General features: G+C 48.8%; 1 protein-coding gene across 2 annotated transcripts; it reads right to left on the bottom strand.

Moving 5' to 3' along the window:
• Window positions 1-2,709: 2,709 nt before the first annotated feature.
• LOC141178770 (dynein axonemal heavy chain 12-like) lies at window positions 2,710-14,888 on the bottom strand. 2 transcript variants are annotated; one of them, XM_073660614.1, is made up of 5 exons: window positions 14,707-14,888; window positions 14,295-14,415; window positions 12,930-13,159; window positions 8,337-8,454; window positions 2,710-3,287 (listed from the first exon to the last, which is right to left on the bottom strand). In XM_073660614.1, the coding sequence occupies exons 3-5, from the start codon at window positions 13,132-13,134 to the stop codon at window positions 3,275-3,277; spliced, it is 336 nt and encodes a 111-aa protein (XP_073516715.1). In that variant the 5' UTR covers window positions 13,135-13,159; window positions 14,295-14,415; window positions 14,707-14,888; the 3' UTR covers window positions 2,710-3,274. The 2 variants fall into 2 exon arrangements, with proteins under 2 accessions (XP_073516715.1, XP_073516716.1); XM_073660615.1 differs by lacking the exons at window positions 2,710-3,287; window positions 8,337-8,454 and having other exon boundaries at window positions 12,911-13,159.
• Between the last annotated feature and the right edge of the window lie 304 nt (window positions 14,889-15,192).

Raw genomic sequence — 15,192 nt, 5'->3', positions numbered from 1 at the left:
AACCCAGGGCCAACCGCACCAGCATATGGTCTCACAAGGGGTCTGAGGATCTCATCTCGGTACCTAATGGCAGTCAGGCTACCTCTGCCGAGCACAAGGAGGGCTGTGCGGCCATCCAAAGAAATGCCACAGAACACCAGGATTGGCAAAGTCGCCACTGGCGCCCTGTGCTCTTCACAGATGAAAGCAGGTTCACACTGAGCACATGTAACAGACGTGACAGAGTCTGGAGACGCCGTGGAGAGCGATCTGCTGCCTGCAACATCCCTCAGCATGACCGGTTTGGTAGTGGGTCAGTAATGGTGTGGGGTGGCATTTGTTTGGAGGGCCGCACAGTTCCCTTTATTTTTTGAGCAGTGCATATACATATATAAAATGTTCCTCCCCCACCATGTGACATACTGCATACCTCATAGGGACAGCAGTCAGGAAGCACCAGTAGTACCAGCAGCTCCCACAGTACAATGCAAATGTAGCATTCTCAGCGTGTACTGACCAATGCTGTCCACCAGGTGGCATCAGCAGGAAATTACAGGGATGAGACAAGCACTGCATGACAGCCCCGCCCCAATCTGCCCTATACCAGACACGCCCCCTACCAACGCCCCACCCCCGCTGCCATGACAACCGAATTGTTTAATGGCAGAATGAGACCTTATATGAGCAAAGAAGTAGCGGCCGGAGAGCGGGGTCCGCACAGGTGAGCGCCCCCATAACACAGTGTATGTACTGCACGTCAGCTCTATGGCAGACTGTCACCTGTGCTGGATCCAGTACGTGTTACACTTATATCTGTACAGAGACACAGAGGACGCAGCTATATATTTGTGTGTGTGTATATATACAGTATATATATATGTGTGTGTATATACAGTATATATATATATATATGTGTGTGTCTATATACAATATATATATATGTGTGTGTCTATATACAGTATATACTGTATATGTGTGTGTGTATATACAGTATATATATATGTGTGTGTCTATATACAGTATATATGTGTGTCTATATACAGTATATATATATATATGTGTGTGTGTGTATATATACACAATATATATATGTGTTGTGTATATATACAATATATATATATATATATATATATATATATGTGTGTGTGTGTGTGTGTGTGTATATATAAATATATATGTGTGTGTATATATACAGTATATATATGTGTGTGTATATACAGTACAGAAAAAAGTTTGGACACACCTTCTCATTTAAAGATTTTTCTGGATTTTCATGACTTTGAAAATTGTACATTCACACTGAAAGCATCAAAACTATGAATTAACACATGTGGAATTATATACTTAACAAAAAAGTGTGAAACAACTGAAAATATGTCTTATATTCTAGGTTCTTCAGAGTAGCCACCTTTTGGTTTGATGACTGCTTTGCACACTCTTGGTATTCTCTTGATGAGCTTCAAGAGGTAGTCACCGGAAATGGTCTTCCAACAATCTTGAAGGAGTTCCCAGAGATGCTTAGCACTTGTTGGCCCTTTTGCCTTCACTCTGTGGTCCAGCTCACGCCAAACCATCTCGATTGAGTTCAGGTCTGGTGACTGTGGAGGCCAGGTCAACTGGTGTAGCACCCCATCACTCTCTTTCTTGGTCAAATAGCCCTTACAAAGCCTGGAGGTGTGTTTGGGGTCATTGTCCTGTTGAAAAATAAATGATGGTCCAACTAAACGCAAACCAGATGGAATGGCATGCCACTGCAAGATGCTGTGGTAGCCATGCTGGTTCAGTATGCCTTCCATTTTGAATAAATCCACAACAGTGTCAGCAGCAAAGCCCCCCCACACCATCACACCTCCTCCTCCATGCTTCACGGTGGGAACCAGGCATGTAGAGTCCATCCGTTCACCTTTTCTGCGTCGCACAAAGACACGGTGGTTGGAACCAAAGATCTAAAATTTGGACTCATCAGACCAAAGCACAGATTTCCACTGGTCTAGTGTCCATTCCTTGTGTTCTTTAGCCCAAACAAGTCTCTTCTTCTTGTTGCCTGTCCTTAGCAGTGGTTTCCTAGCAGCTATTTTACCATGAAGGCCTGCTGCACAAAGTCTCCTCTTAACTGTTGTTGTAGAGATGTGTCTGCTGCTAGAACTCTGTGTGGCATTGACCTGGTCTCTAATCTGAGCTGCTGTTAACCTGCGATTTCTGAGGCTGGTGACTCGGATAAACTTATCCTCAGAAGCAGAGGTGACTCTTGGTCTTCCTTTACTGGGGCGGTCCTCATGTGACCCAGTTACTTTGTAGCGCTTCATGGTTTTTGCAACTGTACTTGGGGACACTTTCAAAGTTTTCCCAATTTTTCGGACTGACTGACATTCATTTCTTAAAGTAATGATGGCCACTCGTTTTTCTTTACTTAGCTGCTTTTTTCTTGCCATAATACAAATTCTAACAGTCTATTCAGTAGGACTATCAGCTGTGTATTCACCTGACTTCTGCACAACACAACTGATGGTCCCAACCCCATTTATAAGGCAAGAAATCCCACTTATTAAACCTGACAGGGCACATCTGTGAAGTGAAAACCATTTCCGGTGACTACCTCTTGGCTACTTTGAAGAACCTAGACTATAAGACATATTTTCAGTTGTTTCACACTTTTTTGTTAAGTATATAATTCCACATGTGTTAATTCATAGTTTTGATGCTTTCAGTGTGAATGTACAATTTTCATAGTCATGAAAATACAGAAAAATCTTTAAATGAGAATGTGTGTCCAAACTTTTGGTCTGTACTATATAATCAAAAGATGTCAGCAGAACATCGGATGGAGTCAGTTTATTATCTGCAATGGAGCAGCTTAACATTGTATGTACCTTTGACATTGCTATGTAGTCCAAACCATCAGAGCAGTTAAAGACCACACACTGCACGGCCAGCGCCTTGGCCAAATCTTTGGTGGTCTCAGTTTTTCCTGTGCCGGCCGGACCTTCTGGAGCTCCACCAAGATTTAGATAAAAAGCACCGATCTACCAATGAAGCATGAAAGAACTGGTATGAAATATCAATAATAATTGCTAATAAGTTTCATGCATCATACAAAAGTCAAAAACATTTCTGAGCATAACCCATCACATCATAGCAGAGTCCGCTAGCATCGGTCAGTGAGCGGAGTGATGACCAGGCGTGGGGAGCTGCCCAGGTACTCATAGGCGGACTTCACATTGCAGTTGATGATTCGCACTCTCGCATTCTCATTCTCCCAGTAATAGCGGAGTTGGGCAAGCCACCGGAAGTCTGTTCATGAGAAACTCCTGAGGAATGTAGGAAAAGATAGTCAACCTCTAAGACACTGCAGAATCACAAGGGAGAGTTTCTAAAGGGAAGGCAAATGCACATACATTATAGGACAAAACTCCTAGTCACCGAATTCTGCTTTTTTCATTTAGTCCCATTGCCCACGGTGTATAACATCCGGACACTCAGCCCCCAGTTTATAAAATCCGGCCTCTCGCCTCCCCCGGTGTATAACATCCACCCCTCGCCCCTAGTTTAGTATAACATCTCTCCCCTCGCCCCCCCCGCCAGTGTATAAAATCCATCCCCTCAACCCCACTGTATAACATCCAACCCCAAGCGCTCCATTGCATAACATCTGGCCCCCAGGGTATAACATCCGGCCCCCAGCCCCGGTGTATAACATCTGTCCCCTCGCTCCCTCCCCTTGGTGTATAACATCCGTCCCCTCGCCCCCCCCGCCAGTGTATAAAATCCATCCCCTCAACCCCACTGTATAACATCCAACCCCAAGCGCTCCATTGCATAACATCTGGCCCCCAGGGTATAACATCCGGCCCCCAGCCCCGGTGTATAACATCTGTCCCCTCGCTCCCTCCCCTTGGTGTATAACATCCGTCCCCTCGCCCCCCCCCGCCAGTGTATAAAATCCATCCCCTCAACCCCACTGTATAACATCCAACCCCAAGCCCTTCTTTGCATAATATCCGGCCCCCAGCCCCGGTGTATAACATCTGTCCCCTCGCTCCCTCCCCCTTGTGTATAACATCTGGCCTCTCGCCCCCCCGGTGTATAATATCCGTCCCCTCGCCCCGGTGTATAATATCCGTCCCCCCGCCCCTGGTGTATAATATCCGTCCCCTCGCCCCTGGTGTATAATATCCGTCCCCTCACCCCTGGTGTATAATATCCGTCCCCTCGCACCTGGTGTATAATATCTGTCCCCTCACCCCTGGTGTATAATATCCGTCCCCTCGCCCCTGGTGTATAATATCCGTCCCCTCGCCCCTGGTGTATAATATCCGTCCCCACGCCCCCCGGTGTATAATATCTGTCCCCTCACCCCGGTGTATAATATCCGTCCCCTCACCCCGGTATATAATATCCGTCCCCTCGCCCCTGGTGTATAATATCCGTCCCCCCGCCCCTGGTGTATAATATCCGTCCCCTCACCCCTGGTGTATAATATCCGTCCCCCCGCCCCTGGTGTATAATATCTGTCCCCTCGCCCCTGGTGTATAATATCCGTCCCCCCGCCCCTGGTGTATAATATCCGTCCCCTCACCCCTGGTGTATAATATCCGTCCCCCCGCCCCTGGTGTATAATATCCGTCCCCTCACCCCTGGTGTATAATATCCGTCCCCTCGCACCTGGTGTATAATATCTGTCCCCTCGCCCCTGGTGTATAATATCCGTCCCCTCACCCCTGGTGTATAATATCCGTCCCCTCACCCCTGGTGTATAATATCCGTCCCCTCGCACCTGGTGTATAATATCCGTCCCCTCGCCCCTGGTGTATAATATCCGTCCCCTCACCCCTGGTGTATAATATCCGTCCCCTCGCACCTGGTGTATAATATCTGTCCCCTCACCCCTGGTGTATAATATCCGTCCCCTCGCACCTGGTGTATAATATCCGTCCCCTCGCCCCTGGTGAATAATATCCGTCCCCTCGCACCTGGTGTATAATATCTGTCCCCTCACCCCTGGTGTATAATATCCGTCCCCTCGCCCCGGTGTATAATATCCGTCCCCCCGCCCCTGGTGTATAATATCCGTCCCCTCGCCCCTGGTGTATAATATCCGTCCCCTCGCCCCTGGTGAATAATATCCGTCCCCTCGCACCTGGTGTATAATATCTGTCCCCTCACCCCTGGTGTATAATATCCGTCCCCTCGCACCTGGTGTATAATATCCGTCCCCTCGCCCCTGGTGTATAATATCCGTCCCCACGCCCCCCGGTGTATAATATCCGTCCCCTCACCCCGGTATATAATATCCGTCCCCTTGCTCCTCAGTGTATAACATCCAGCCCTCGGACAGTATAACATCTAGCCCCTCGTACCCCTAGGGTATAACATCTGGCCCCTCGGCCTTGTATAACATTAAGACTCTCGCCCCCCACTAGTGTATAGCATCAATCCCCACGCCCCCCGGTGTATAACATCCGCCCTCCCATGCGGTGTGCTGTTACTAACATATGACAGAACGGCTGGTGGTGCAGAGCTCTCTGATACCAGCGCGGTCCTGTAATAGGAGCCACCGGGGTAACAAGTCTGGATATTACATTTCTTCCCTCCTAAATCTTCCCCCATCACATGTGAGTGATATTATTAAGGAGTGGAAGGAACTGCAGCAACTCAGGAGACCCCGGAACATTACAGAGTGGGGTCACTGAGTGCTGAGGAGCAGAGGGCAGAACGCTCTCCTGACTCCATAACTGCAGAGTACAGATCTACTTTGGTAACAACATCACCACAAACACTGCGCCCCCGCCTGGAGCTTTATGGCTGAGCAGCTGCATGCAGCCTTACATCACCAAGCACGATGCCGAGCGTCGGATGGAGTGGTGTGAAGCCGCCACCACAGGACTCTGGAGGAGACCTGTTCTGTGCAGTGACGGATCACACTTCTCTATCTGGCATCTGATGGACGAGTCTGGATTTGGTGAATGCCAGGAGAACGTTACCCTATTAACTGCATTGTGCCCGCTGGGCAGTTTGGTGGTGGAGGTATGGCCTTGTTTTTAGGGGGTGGTCTAGGCCCCTTAGTTCCAGTGAAAAGATATCTTAATGCTTCAGCACAAGACATTTTAAACAATTGTAGCTTCCAACCCTAAGGGAATAGAAGAGCAGAACTGTTTCCCACACGTTCTCAACCTCAACCCCACTAAACACCTTTAGGATGATTAATTAGAACAAATACTGGAGAATGGCAGCATAAATATGTCACCGCCACATAGGGAAGAACAATGTCAGGCACACATCAATTACATTGCCATATGTCTGCTCAGGCTTAGAATGGCTGACCACTCGGAGAATGACATAATACCTACAAAGAAACCGAACAAAAGGTCATTAAAGGAATTGACATAAAACCCCTTTATTAGTCCATCCATGGTTATAGAACGACACTGCACAGAGGAGGGCACACACACCATTGATAGAAAATATTACAAACCGCACCTAGGCCATCCAAACCACTGACTATAAAGAAGATCAATTGTGGCAATGAGTCATATACAGGGGATGCCGACACCTACAGATGCCAAAACATTCCTATATAGGGACCACCATCTCAATATGCAGAAATGACTACTGCCCCATAGACGTCATTGTAAGTGCACCCCAAGATTGCTTTACTGTGACAAGATCAATTGTGTCCTATGAAAACTCAAAGAAAAGAGGGGGGAACATAACATAGATATGGAAAGAACATAGGAATGTGGTGAAATGTATGAAGGTGCTCGGCATACTGAGCTGTGATATCTGTAGAGGGACGGACTCCATATTAACATCCTGGATATGGATTAGAATAGGAGGCCATAAAAGCCCCTGTAGGTGTAATGTGGAGGGGGCACAATACCTTTCTCCATGTAGTGTATAATAAATAGAACATGGTATTGGAAAGTTTGCTGCCAGCCATGATGTTTGCACAAACCTGTTTCGATCATTTCCCTGACCACGTCACGAGCGTGCCCCTCTATGGTGACGAGAGCCCCCAATGTGCTGCGAGTCTGCTGGGACAATTTGCCTCCTCGCAAATTGCTCCAAATACCCAGATGTACCTCTATAAAACCCTGCTACAAACAGCATGGAAAACTCAATGCAGATGGATTAATTTTATGCTGGTATTATGGGAAATCCCATACAATGTCTTCCCTTATTGGTAGATATGACGAGAGTAGAGATGAGCGAATGGATTTGCAGGACTCTGGTCCAACAGTCCGGTCAGTATTCCACGGCCGCAGGACCGGAGCCCCGTGAACCGGCATCTCCGGCTCCTCTTTTGATGTCGATGTCATAGTTGTGGTGTGAGGCACAAATGACATCACACCTGGCCGGCTAATCAAAAGAGGAGCCAGGGATGCCGGCATGTAAGAGGCGGTTAGCAAGGCTCCCATCCAACAGCCACAGACTACTAACCTGCTCTCTTAGACCAAGGTCCTGCAAATTTAGTTGCGCATCTCTAGACAAGATGCATGAATCAATGCAAAATCCCAACAATACTATGGAGCCTTTTGGGTACCTTCAAGATATTGAGCCGCTGTACAACTGCAACCCCCAGGAGAAGACCCCTGGGCAAGAACACTACATGGGCTCTTTGCAGTCTAATAACGTACTGTGAAATAAGCTGCTTGCATCTTTGGATGTGAATGTGGGTCCCCTTACCTCTGTTGCACCAATGGTATATCCCCCCCTGGAAACTCCTATAAGCTGCGTCTCTGGGTATGACAGTCTATTAGCAGGAGAACTCATGAAGTCTGTCTATGAATGTAAATATATGTATTTCTCCCAGAAAATTATTACAATTACACATTTTGTTGTTCACATGTTTATTTCATTTGTGTATATTGGAACAACACAAAAAGAAGATATTAGTCAACAATTTTGGTTCTCAAGTCCTCAGACAGTTCTCTTCTCCTCTTTCTGTTCTCCCTGCTTAGTGTGGCACGTAACAACGCAAAGACTGAGTCAACTTTTCCCCTTTGTATCAGGTTTCAGGTGTGATTTTCATATTGCCCGCACCTTTTACTTGCCACAGGTGACTTTGAACGAGCATCACATGCTTGAAACAAAATTGTTTACCCACAATTTTGGAAAGATGCCAACAATTTTGTCCGACCCATTTATGGGGTTTTGTGTGAAATTATATCCAATTTGCCTTTTTTTGTGTTGTTCCAATACATACAAAGGAAATAAACATGTGTATAACAGAAAATACACATGCAATTTTTTATGGAAAAATACTTCATTTTCTGGAACAACTTCAAGGGTGCCAACACTTCCGGCCATGACTGTTTATAGTGAAGCAACCTTGATCAGTAAAGGAGCTTATGCCGTACCTCCGGGCCACTGTCGATAGCTTCATGCACTTCACTTGTCCAGAACATGAGACACACAGAGCACGACCTGTCCCGGCCATTCCCTCACCCAGTCTTTTCTTGCAGTCGCAGGGTATGCCTTTTAAAAAAGAAAGTTAAATTACGTTGACAGAAGCATTTAAGAGAGGGACAACCTTACTAGTATTATCTAGCAAATTCATTTCTACCGATTGCAGGTAGAAGATCTGCTACCTGGCTCTATTGCAAGAGATACATCATCCACAAATCATTCACTGCCGCCAAATAATCTTATACAAATATAAAAGAACTAGATGGTGGCCCGATTCTAATGCATCGGGTATTCTAGAATAGGTATGCGGCCGACCGGGTGCAATCAGCAGAGCTGTGTTTAAATTTGGCGCCAAAATCGCTGATTGGTCGCGTTCGGCAACCGCGACCAATCAGCAAAGCGGTGTTTAAATTTGGCGGCAATATCGATGATTGGTCGCGGGCGGCGGCCGCGACCAATCAGCGAACCGTGTTAGTGAGGACTGGAGAGCGTGTTTAAATTTGGCACCAAAATCGCTGATTAGTCGCGACCAATCAGCCGAGCGGTGTTTAAATTTGGCGCCAATACTGCTGACTGGTCATGGCCGCCGACCGCGACCAATCAGCAGAGCGATGCAGAGCGGGGTTTAAATTCGGCGCCAAAATCACAGATTGGTCGCCGGCCGCGACCAAACAGCAGAGCATTCTTTAAATTTGGCGCCAAAATCGCTGATTGGTCGAGGCCGGCGACAGCGAACAATCAGCAGAGCGTTGTTTAAATTTGGCGCCAATCTCGCTGATTGGTCGCGGATGGCGGCCGCGACCAATCAGCAGAGCGGCGTTTAAATTTGGCGCCAATCTCGCTGATTGGTCGCGGCTGGTGGTTGCGACCAATCAGTAGAGTGAGGTTTAAATTTGGCGCCAATACTGCTGACTGGTCACGGCCGACAACCGCGACCAATCAGCAGAGCGTTGTTTAAATTTTGCGCCAATACTGCTGATTGATCTCGGCCAGCGACCGCGATCAATCAGCAGAGCGTTGCTTAAATTTGTCGCCAATCTCGTTGATTGGACGCGTCCGGCGTCCGCGTCCAATCAGCACAGCAGTGTTTAAATGTGGCGGCAAGATCGGTGAATGGTCGCGGCCGCTATTTAAATGTGGCGCCCAAATCGGTGATTGGTTGCGGGCAGCGGACGCGACCAATCAGCAGAGCGGTGTTTAACTTTAGCGCCAAGATCACTGATTGGTCGGGTGTGGAGAGCGCGACCAATCAGCGAATCGTATTGGTGAGGAGCGGGGAGCGGAATCGTATTAGAGAGGACAGGGGAGCGCCCCTGCCTGTGCGGCTACTTCCGCTGCGAGAACCCGGGACATGAGCGGGCGCTCGGAGCAGAAGTATCCCGACCCGCAGCGCCGCTCCCCGGTCCTCCCTTCACACCCTAGCCGCTGATGTCCCCACAGTATCCACAGGGTGTTACAAAGGTCCGGACATTTGTGTTCAAAATCGCTGATTGGTCGCTGGCGCTGCCCGCGACCAATCACCGATTTGGGCGCCAATTTTAAATATCGGCCGCGACCAATCACCGATCTTGGCTCCACATTTAAACACCGCTGTGCTGATTGGTCGCCGACGCTGGGCGCAACCAATCACCGATTTTGGCGCCACATTTAAATTTAAATAGCGGCCGCGACCAATTGGATGTCAGCGCCGCTCCCCGGTCCTCCCTTCACACCCTAGCCGCATGGATGTCAGCGCCGCTGCCTGTGCGGATAGTTCCGCTGCAAGAACCCGGGACATGAGCGGGCGCTCGCAGCAGAAGTATCCGGACTCGCAGCGCCGCTCCCCGGTCCTCCCTTCACACCCTAGCCACTGATGTCCCCACAGTATCCGCATGGTGTTACAAAGGTCAGGACATCTGTGTTAAAAATCGCTGATTGGTCGCTGGCGCTGGCCGCGACCAATCACCGATCTTGGCGGCAAATTCAAACACCGCTGTGCTGATTGGTCGCCGACGCTGTGCGCGACCAATCACCAATTTTGGCGGCACATTTAAATAGCGTCCGCGACCAATCAGTACAGCGGTGTTTAAATGTTGAGCCAAGATCGGTGATTGGTCGCGGCCGATATTTAAATTTGGCGCCTAAATCGGTGATTGGTCGGCGGCAGCGTCAGCGACCAATCAGCGATTTTTAACACAAATGTCCGGACCTTTGTAACACCATGCGGATACTGTGGGGACATCAGCGGCTAGGGTGTGAAGGGAGGACCGGGGAGCGGAGCTGCGGGTCGGGATACTTCTGCTGCGAGCGCCCGCTCATGTCCCGGGTTCTCGGAGCGGAAGTATCCGCACAGGCAGCGGCGCTGACATCCATGCGGCTAGGGCGTGAAGGGAGCACCGGGGAGCGGCGCTGACATCCAATTGGTCGCGGCCGCTATTTAAATGTGCCGCACAAATCGGTGATTGGTCGCCGACTTGGCCCGCAACCAATCACTGATCTTGCGGCCAAAGTTAAACACTACGGTGCTAATTGGTCGCGGACGCTGACAGCGACCAATCACCGATTTGGGCGCCACATTCAAATATCGGCCGCGACCAATCACCGATCTTGGCTCCACATTTAAACACCGCTGTGCTGATTGGTCGCCGACGCTGGGCGCGACCAATCACCGATTTTGGTGCCACATTTAAATAGCATCCGCGACCAATCCGCACAGCGGTGTTTAAATGTGAAGCCAAGATCGGTGATTGGTCGCGGCCGATATTTGAATGTGGCGCCCAAATCGGTGATTGGTCGCTGTCAGCGTCCGCGACCAATCAGCACCGTAGTGTTTAACTTTTGCGGCAAGATCCGTGATTGGTTGTGGGCCAAGACCGCGACCAATCACCGATTTGTGCGGCACTTTTAAATAGCGTCCGCGACCAATTGGATGTCAACGCCGCTCCCCGTTCCTCCCTTCACACCCTAGCCGCATGGATGTCAGCGGCGCTGCCTGTGCGGATACTTCCGCTCCGAGAACCCGGGACATGAGCGGGCGCTCGGAGCAGAAGTATCCCGACCCGCAGCGCCGCTCCCCGGTCCTCCCTTCACACCCTAGCCGCTGATGTCCCCACAGTATCCGCATGGTGTTACAAAGGTCCGGACATTTGTGTTAAAAATCGCTGATTGGTCGCTGGCGCTGCCCGCGACCAATCACCGATTTGGGCGCCAAATTTAAATATCGGCCGCGACCAATCACCGATCTTGGCTCCACATTTAAACACCGCTGTGCTGATTGGTCGCGGCTGATATTTAAATTTGGCGCCCAAATCGGTGATTGGTCGCGGGCAGCGCCAGCGACCAATCAGCGATTTTTAACACAAATGTCCGGACCTTTGTAAGACCATGCGGATACAGTGGGGACATCAGCGGCTAGGGTGTGAAGGGAGGACCGGGGAGCGGCGCTGCGAGTCCAGATACTTCTGCTGCGAGCGCCCGCTCATGTCCCAGGTTCTCGGAGCGGAAGTATCCGCACAGGCAGCGCCGCTGACATCCATGCGGCTAGGGTGTGAAGGGAGGACCGGGGAGCGGCGCTGACATCCATGCGGCTAGGGTGTGAAGGGAGGACCGGGGAGTGGCGCTGACATCCAATTGGTCACGGACGCTATTTAAAAGTGCCGCACAAATCGGTGATTGGTCGCTGTCTTGGCCCGCGACCAATGACTGATCTTGGCGCCAAAGTTAAACACTATTGTGCTGATTGGTCGCGGACGCTGACCGCGACCAATCACCGATTTGGGCGCCAAATTGAAATATCGGCCGTGACCAATCACCGATTTTGGCGCCAAATTTAAATATCGGCCGCGACCAATCACCACAGCGGTGTTTAAATGTGGAGCCAAGATCGGTGATTGGTCGCGGGCAGCGTCGGCGACCAATCAGCACAGCGGTGTTTAAGTTTTGCGCTAAGATCAGTGATTGGTCGGGTCCGAAGACCGCGATCAATCATCGAATCGTCTTGGTGAGGACCGGGGAGCGGCGCTGCCTGTGCGGCTACTTCCGCTGCGAGAACCCGGGACATAGCGGGCGCTCACAGCAGAAGTATCCCGACCCGCAGCGCCGCTCCCCGGTCCTCCCTTCCGCATGGAGGTCAGCGACGCCGGCGGTCCTTCCGCTGCTACCGGCCGGGAGATGAGCGCCTCGCGGCGCTCATCTTCCGGCTGCATCTCCATCCCGCAGATGGGTCCGTCGGTCGGGTTCCTTCTGCTGTTGCCGGCCGGGAGATGAGCGCCTTGCGCCGGTCATCTCCCGGCTGCATCGCCGCTCAGCTCCGTCCCGCAGATGAGCCGCTAACGGCCGCCATCTTTTTTTAGAAATCCCCCGGCGCTGATTGGCCGCTGCCGGACCAATGAGCGACGCGGGATTTCCTGGACAGACAGACACACAGACAGACAGACAGACGGGATAAGACGATTATATATATAGACTAGATTAGTTCCAATTAATGCTTTTGGTCTGTAGGTAGATCCGTACCATTCGTGACCGAGCAATAACATCATGCACGCTCCTTAACATGACATCTTCACCTTGGATGAGCCACTTCTCCACGGCCCCCCGAGCCTCGGAGGTGGAGATGGTCTGGATGAGCTCTACGCGTTCCCCCTCGGTGCTGTACATGGCTTTGATGTCCAGGTTAGGAAGGAGCTCCAGCTTTGCGATGCCTTCAAAGCCCTTCTTTAGATGTGGTTGGACCCGCAGAGGATCTTTAGTCTCAGAGAGAATTTCTAGCATTTCATCGTTGGACAGGAAGAAAAAGCTAAAGCGAAAATGCACAATATGATAAAGATGTCATTAAAGTATTGGGTCAGGCGCCATTTGTATTAGTGTCTATGTGAGAAAATAGAAAAGCAAAGCTTTAAAGTAAAGATTCAGTCCCCATACACATTGGATTAAAATAGTTTAAACCTGACGATTGCAGCAGGACCGGCCTACCCACTGATGTGTATGGGGGTCTCCTGACTCTCCCCCGATAGAGGATGTCAGGGCCAGAAGGATCGGGCAGATGGGATTTCAATACCCGGTCTTTTGGTTCTCAGGGGAGATAACCCGCTGCCGGAGGTGTCCAGTACCGACTTTCTCCTCTCTCCCCATTAAAACCACATGACTGTTCAGCAGAATAGGTGGGAGTCAGGAGAAATAGCCAAATAACCATTCAGACCACGGGTATCTCATATGTCATGCGTATGGTTAGCTTAAAGGGGCTATCCAGCTTTGGGAACTTTTTTTTATTTAACTGAAATGTGTATTCCCATCTCCAGGATTCTACCCCAATATGTAGTATGCGTAACAATAATAATATTAGCAAATACCTCCAATTAGAAGTTTAGTATAGTTCTTCTGATTTGTTTTGTCGCTTACCCCATGTGCAGGGCATTGCAGTAGCTTAGGTTACGACCACTAGCAAATAACTGTCACTATATGAGTGGTCGTAACCATGGATACCGAAGCTACTGCAATGCCTTGCACATGGGGAAAGCGACATAGTGAATCAGAAGAACTATACTACACTTCTAATTGGAGGTATTTGCTAATATTATTATTATTACTACGCCTACTACATATTGGGATAGGATCTTGGAGATGGGAATACCCATTTAATTGCGAGTATTTGCGACAATTCAGTTTCATTAAAAATGTTGCACCGTTAGGCTTTTTGTTTTCTGCACATTCAGCTTTGATGTGATCTGTGGTCATAAATCGGCTAAGAGGAGCTGAAAAAAGACAGATTAAAAATAAGTCCAATAGCCAGCGCAACACAGAGCCAATAGAAGGCAAACAGTGCAAAATTATTAATGAAATCCAATTACAAAAATGATTTCAATGCGTTTAAATAAGAAAAAAAAATATTTAAGGAATATATATAATCATTGCAACAAGTGAAAGGACTATACCGTGGGAAAAAAGCCTCTTCTTCTCCAGATAGGCATTCAGCCCTTTCATGATTTTATCCAGAAGCACATTGCTGTCCTGAAGTTTCTCCAGAAGTCCGGTCAGAGAAGTGGCGCTTAAAACCTAAAACAAAGTAGATAGCCCATAAGTAAGATTCCATTATATAGTTATAGAGACTGAAAAAAGGTCACATTCATTGACTATTGTGCCAATAGTTTATATTAAAAGAAAAATTAGAACCTATTTGGATAGAAAATAGAAGATGCGGGAGGCTGGAGTCCAGGCAGTGCGGAGCCCCATAACCCGGGATCCTTGTGATGGAAGCATCAGGACACGGACTCTTGGAAAACATCAATCCTGGATGCAAGATGACCGTGCTTTCTTGTATCAGTCCACCATGAAGCATCCATTTACCTTCGGGTCTTTAACGCAATGTTTCATGATCTCTCTCCAGTTTCTGTCCACAGTCTGGAATAAGCGTCCTTCTTCAGGCATTTGCTGCATGATGTCCTCAGAAGAGAAGATTAAAGCCACTGGGTCGGCACCTTCAGCCATTCATCAATGGTTTCCTGGATCCTTATCAGTCGTTCCTCCCATTGCTTAAAGGAGGAGAGCAAAAAGTTAATTACACATAAAATGAAAAGGATAGAAAAAAAATGCTATCATTTTAGAAGATAAATTATCAATGGATATGAATTCTGAATTGTTGGACATTTGTAGGGAAAGTTTGGTGAGACTCCTTGATACCATCCCCTTTACATGTAAGCTGGAGCCGCATGTAACTTTAGCCTCGGAGATCCTAATGAAACCTTAGCTTCTGCTAATAAGCAAGTGAAGATTTTAAGCTGAGTGACAACATTTACTGTGGGTGGGAACTCCTTAATCCCTTCAGGACCGGAT

This window comes from Phyllobates terribilis, unplaced genomic scaffold (assembly GCF_046119375.1).
Source record: "Phyllobates terribilis strain yellow unplaced genomic scaffold, ASM4611937v1 Scaffold_30__1_contigs__length_15301838, whole genome shotgun sequence".
Taxonomy (NCBI): domain Eukaryota; kingdom Metazoa; phylum Chordata; class Amphibia; order Anura; family Dendrobatidae; genus Phyllobates; species Phyllobates terribilis.
Note: the sequence above shows the minus strand (reverse complement) of the source record. Positions and strands in the feature narration are given on the sequence as shown.

Bases quoted from the DNA above. Each gene is read 5' to 3' on its own strand.
- LOC141178770 (XM_073660614.1), bottom strand. From the start codon at position 13,134: ATGCTAGAAATTCTCTCTGAGACTAAAGATCCTCTGCGGGTCCAACCA. The intron at 8,455-12,929 runs GTGAAGATGTCA...CTTTTTTAAAAG, and splicing joins GGAGAAGTGGCTCATCCAAG to GCATACCCTGCGACTGCAAG.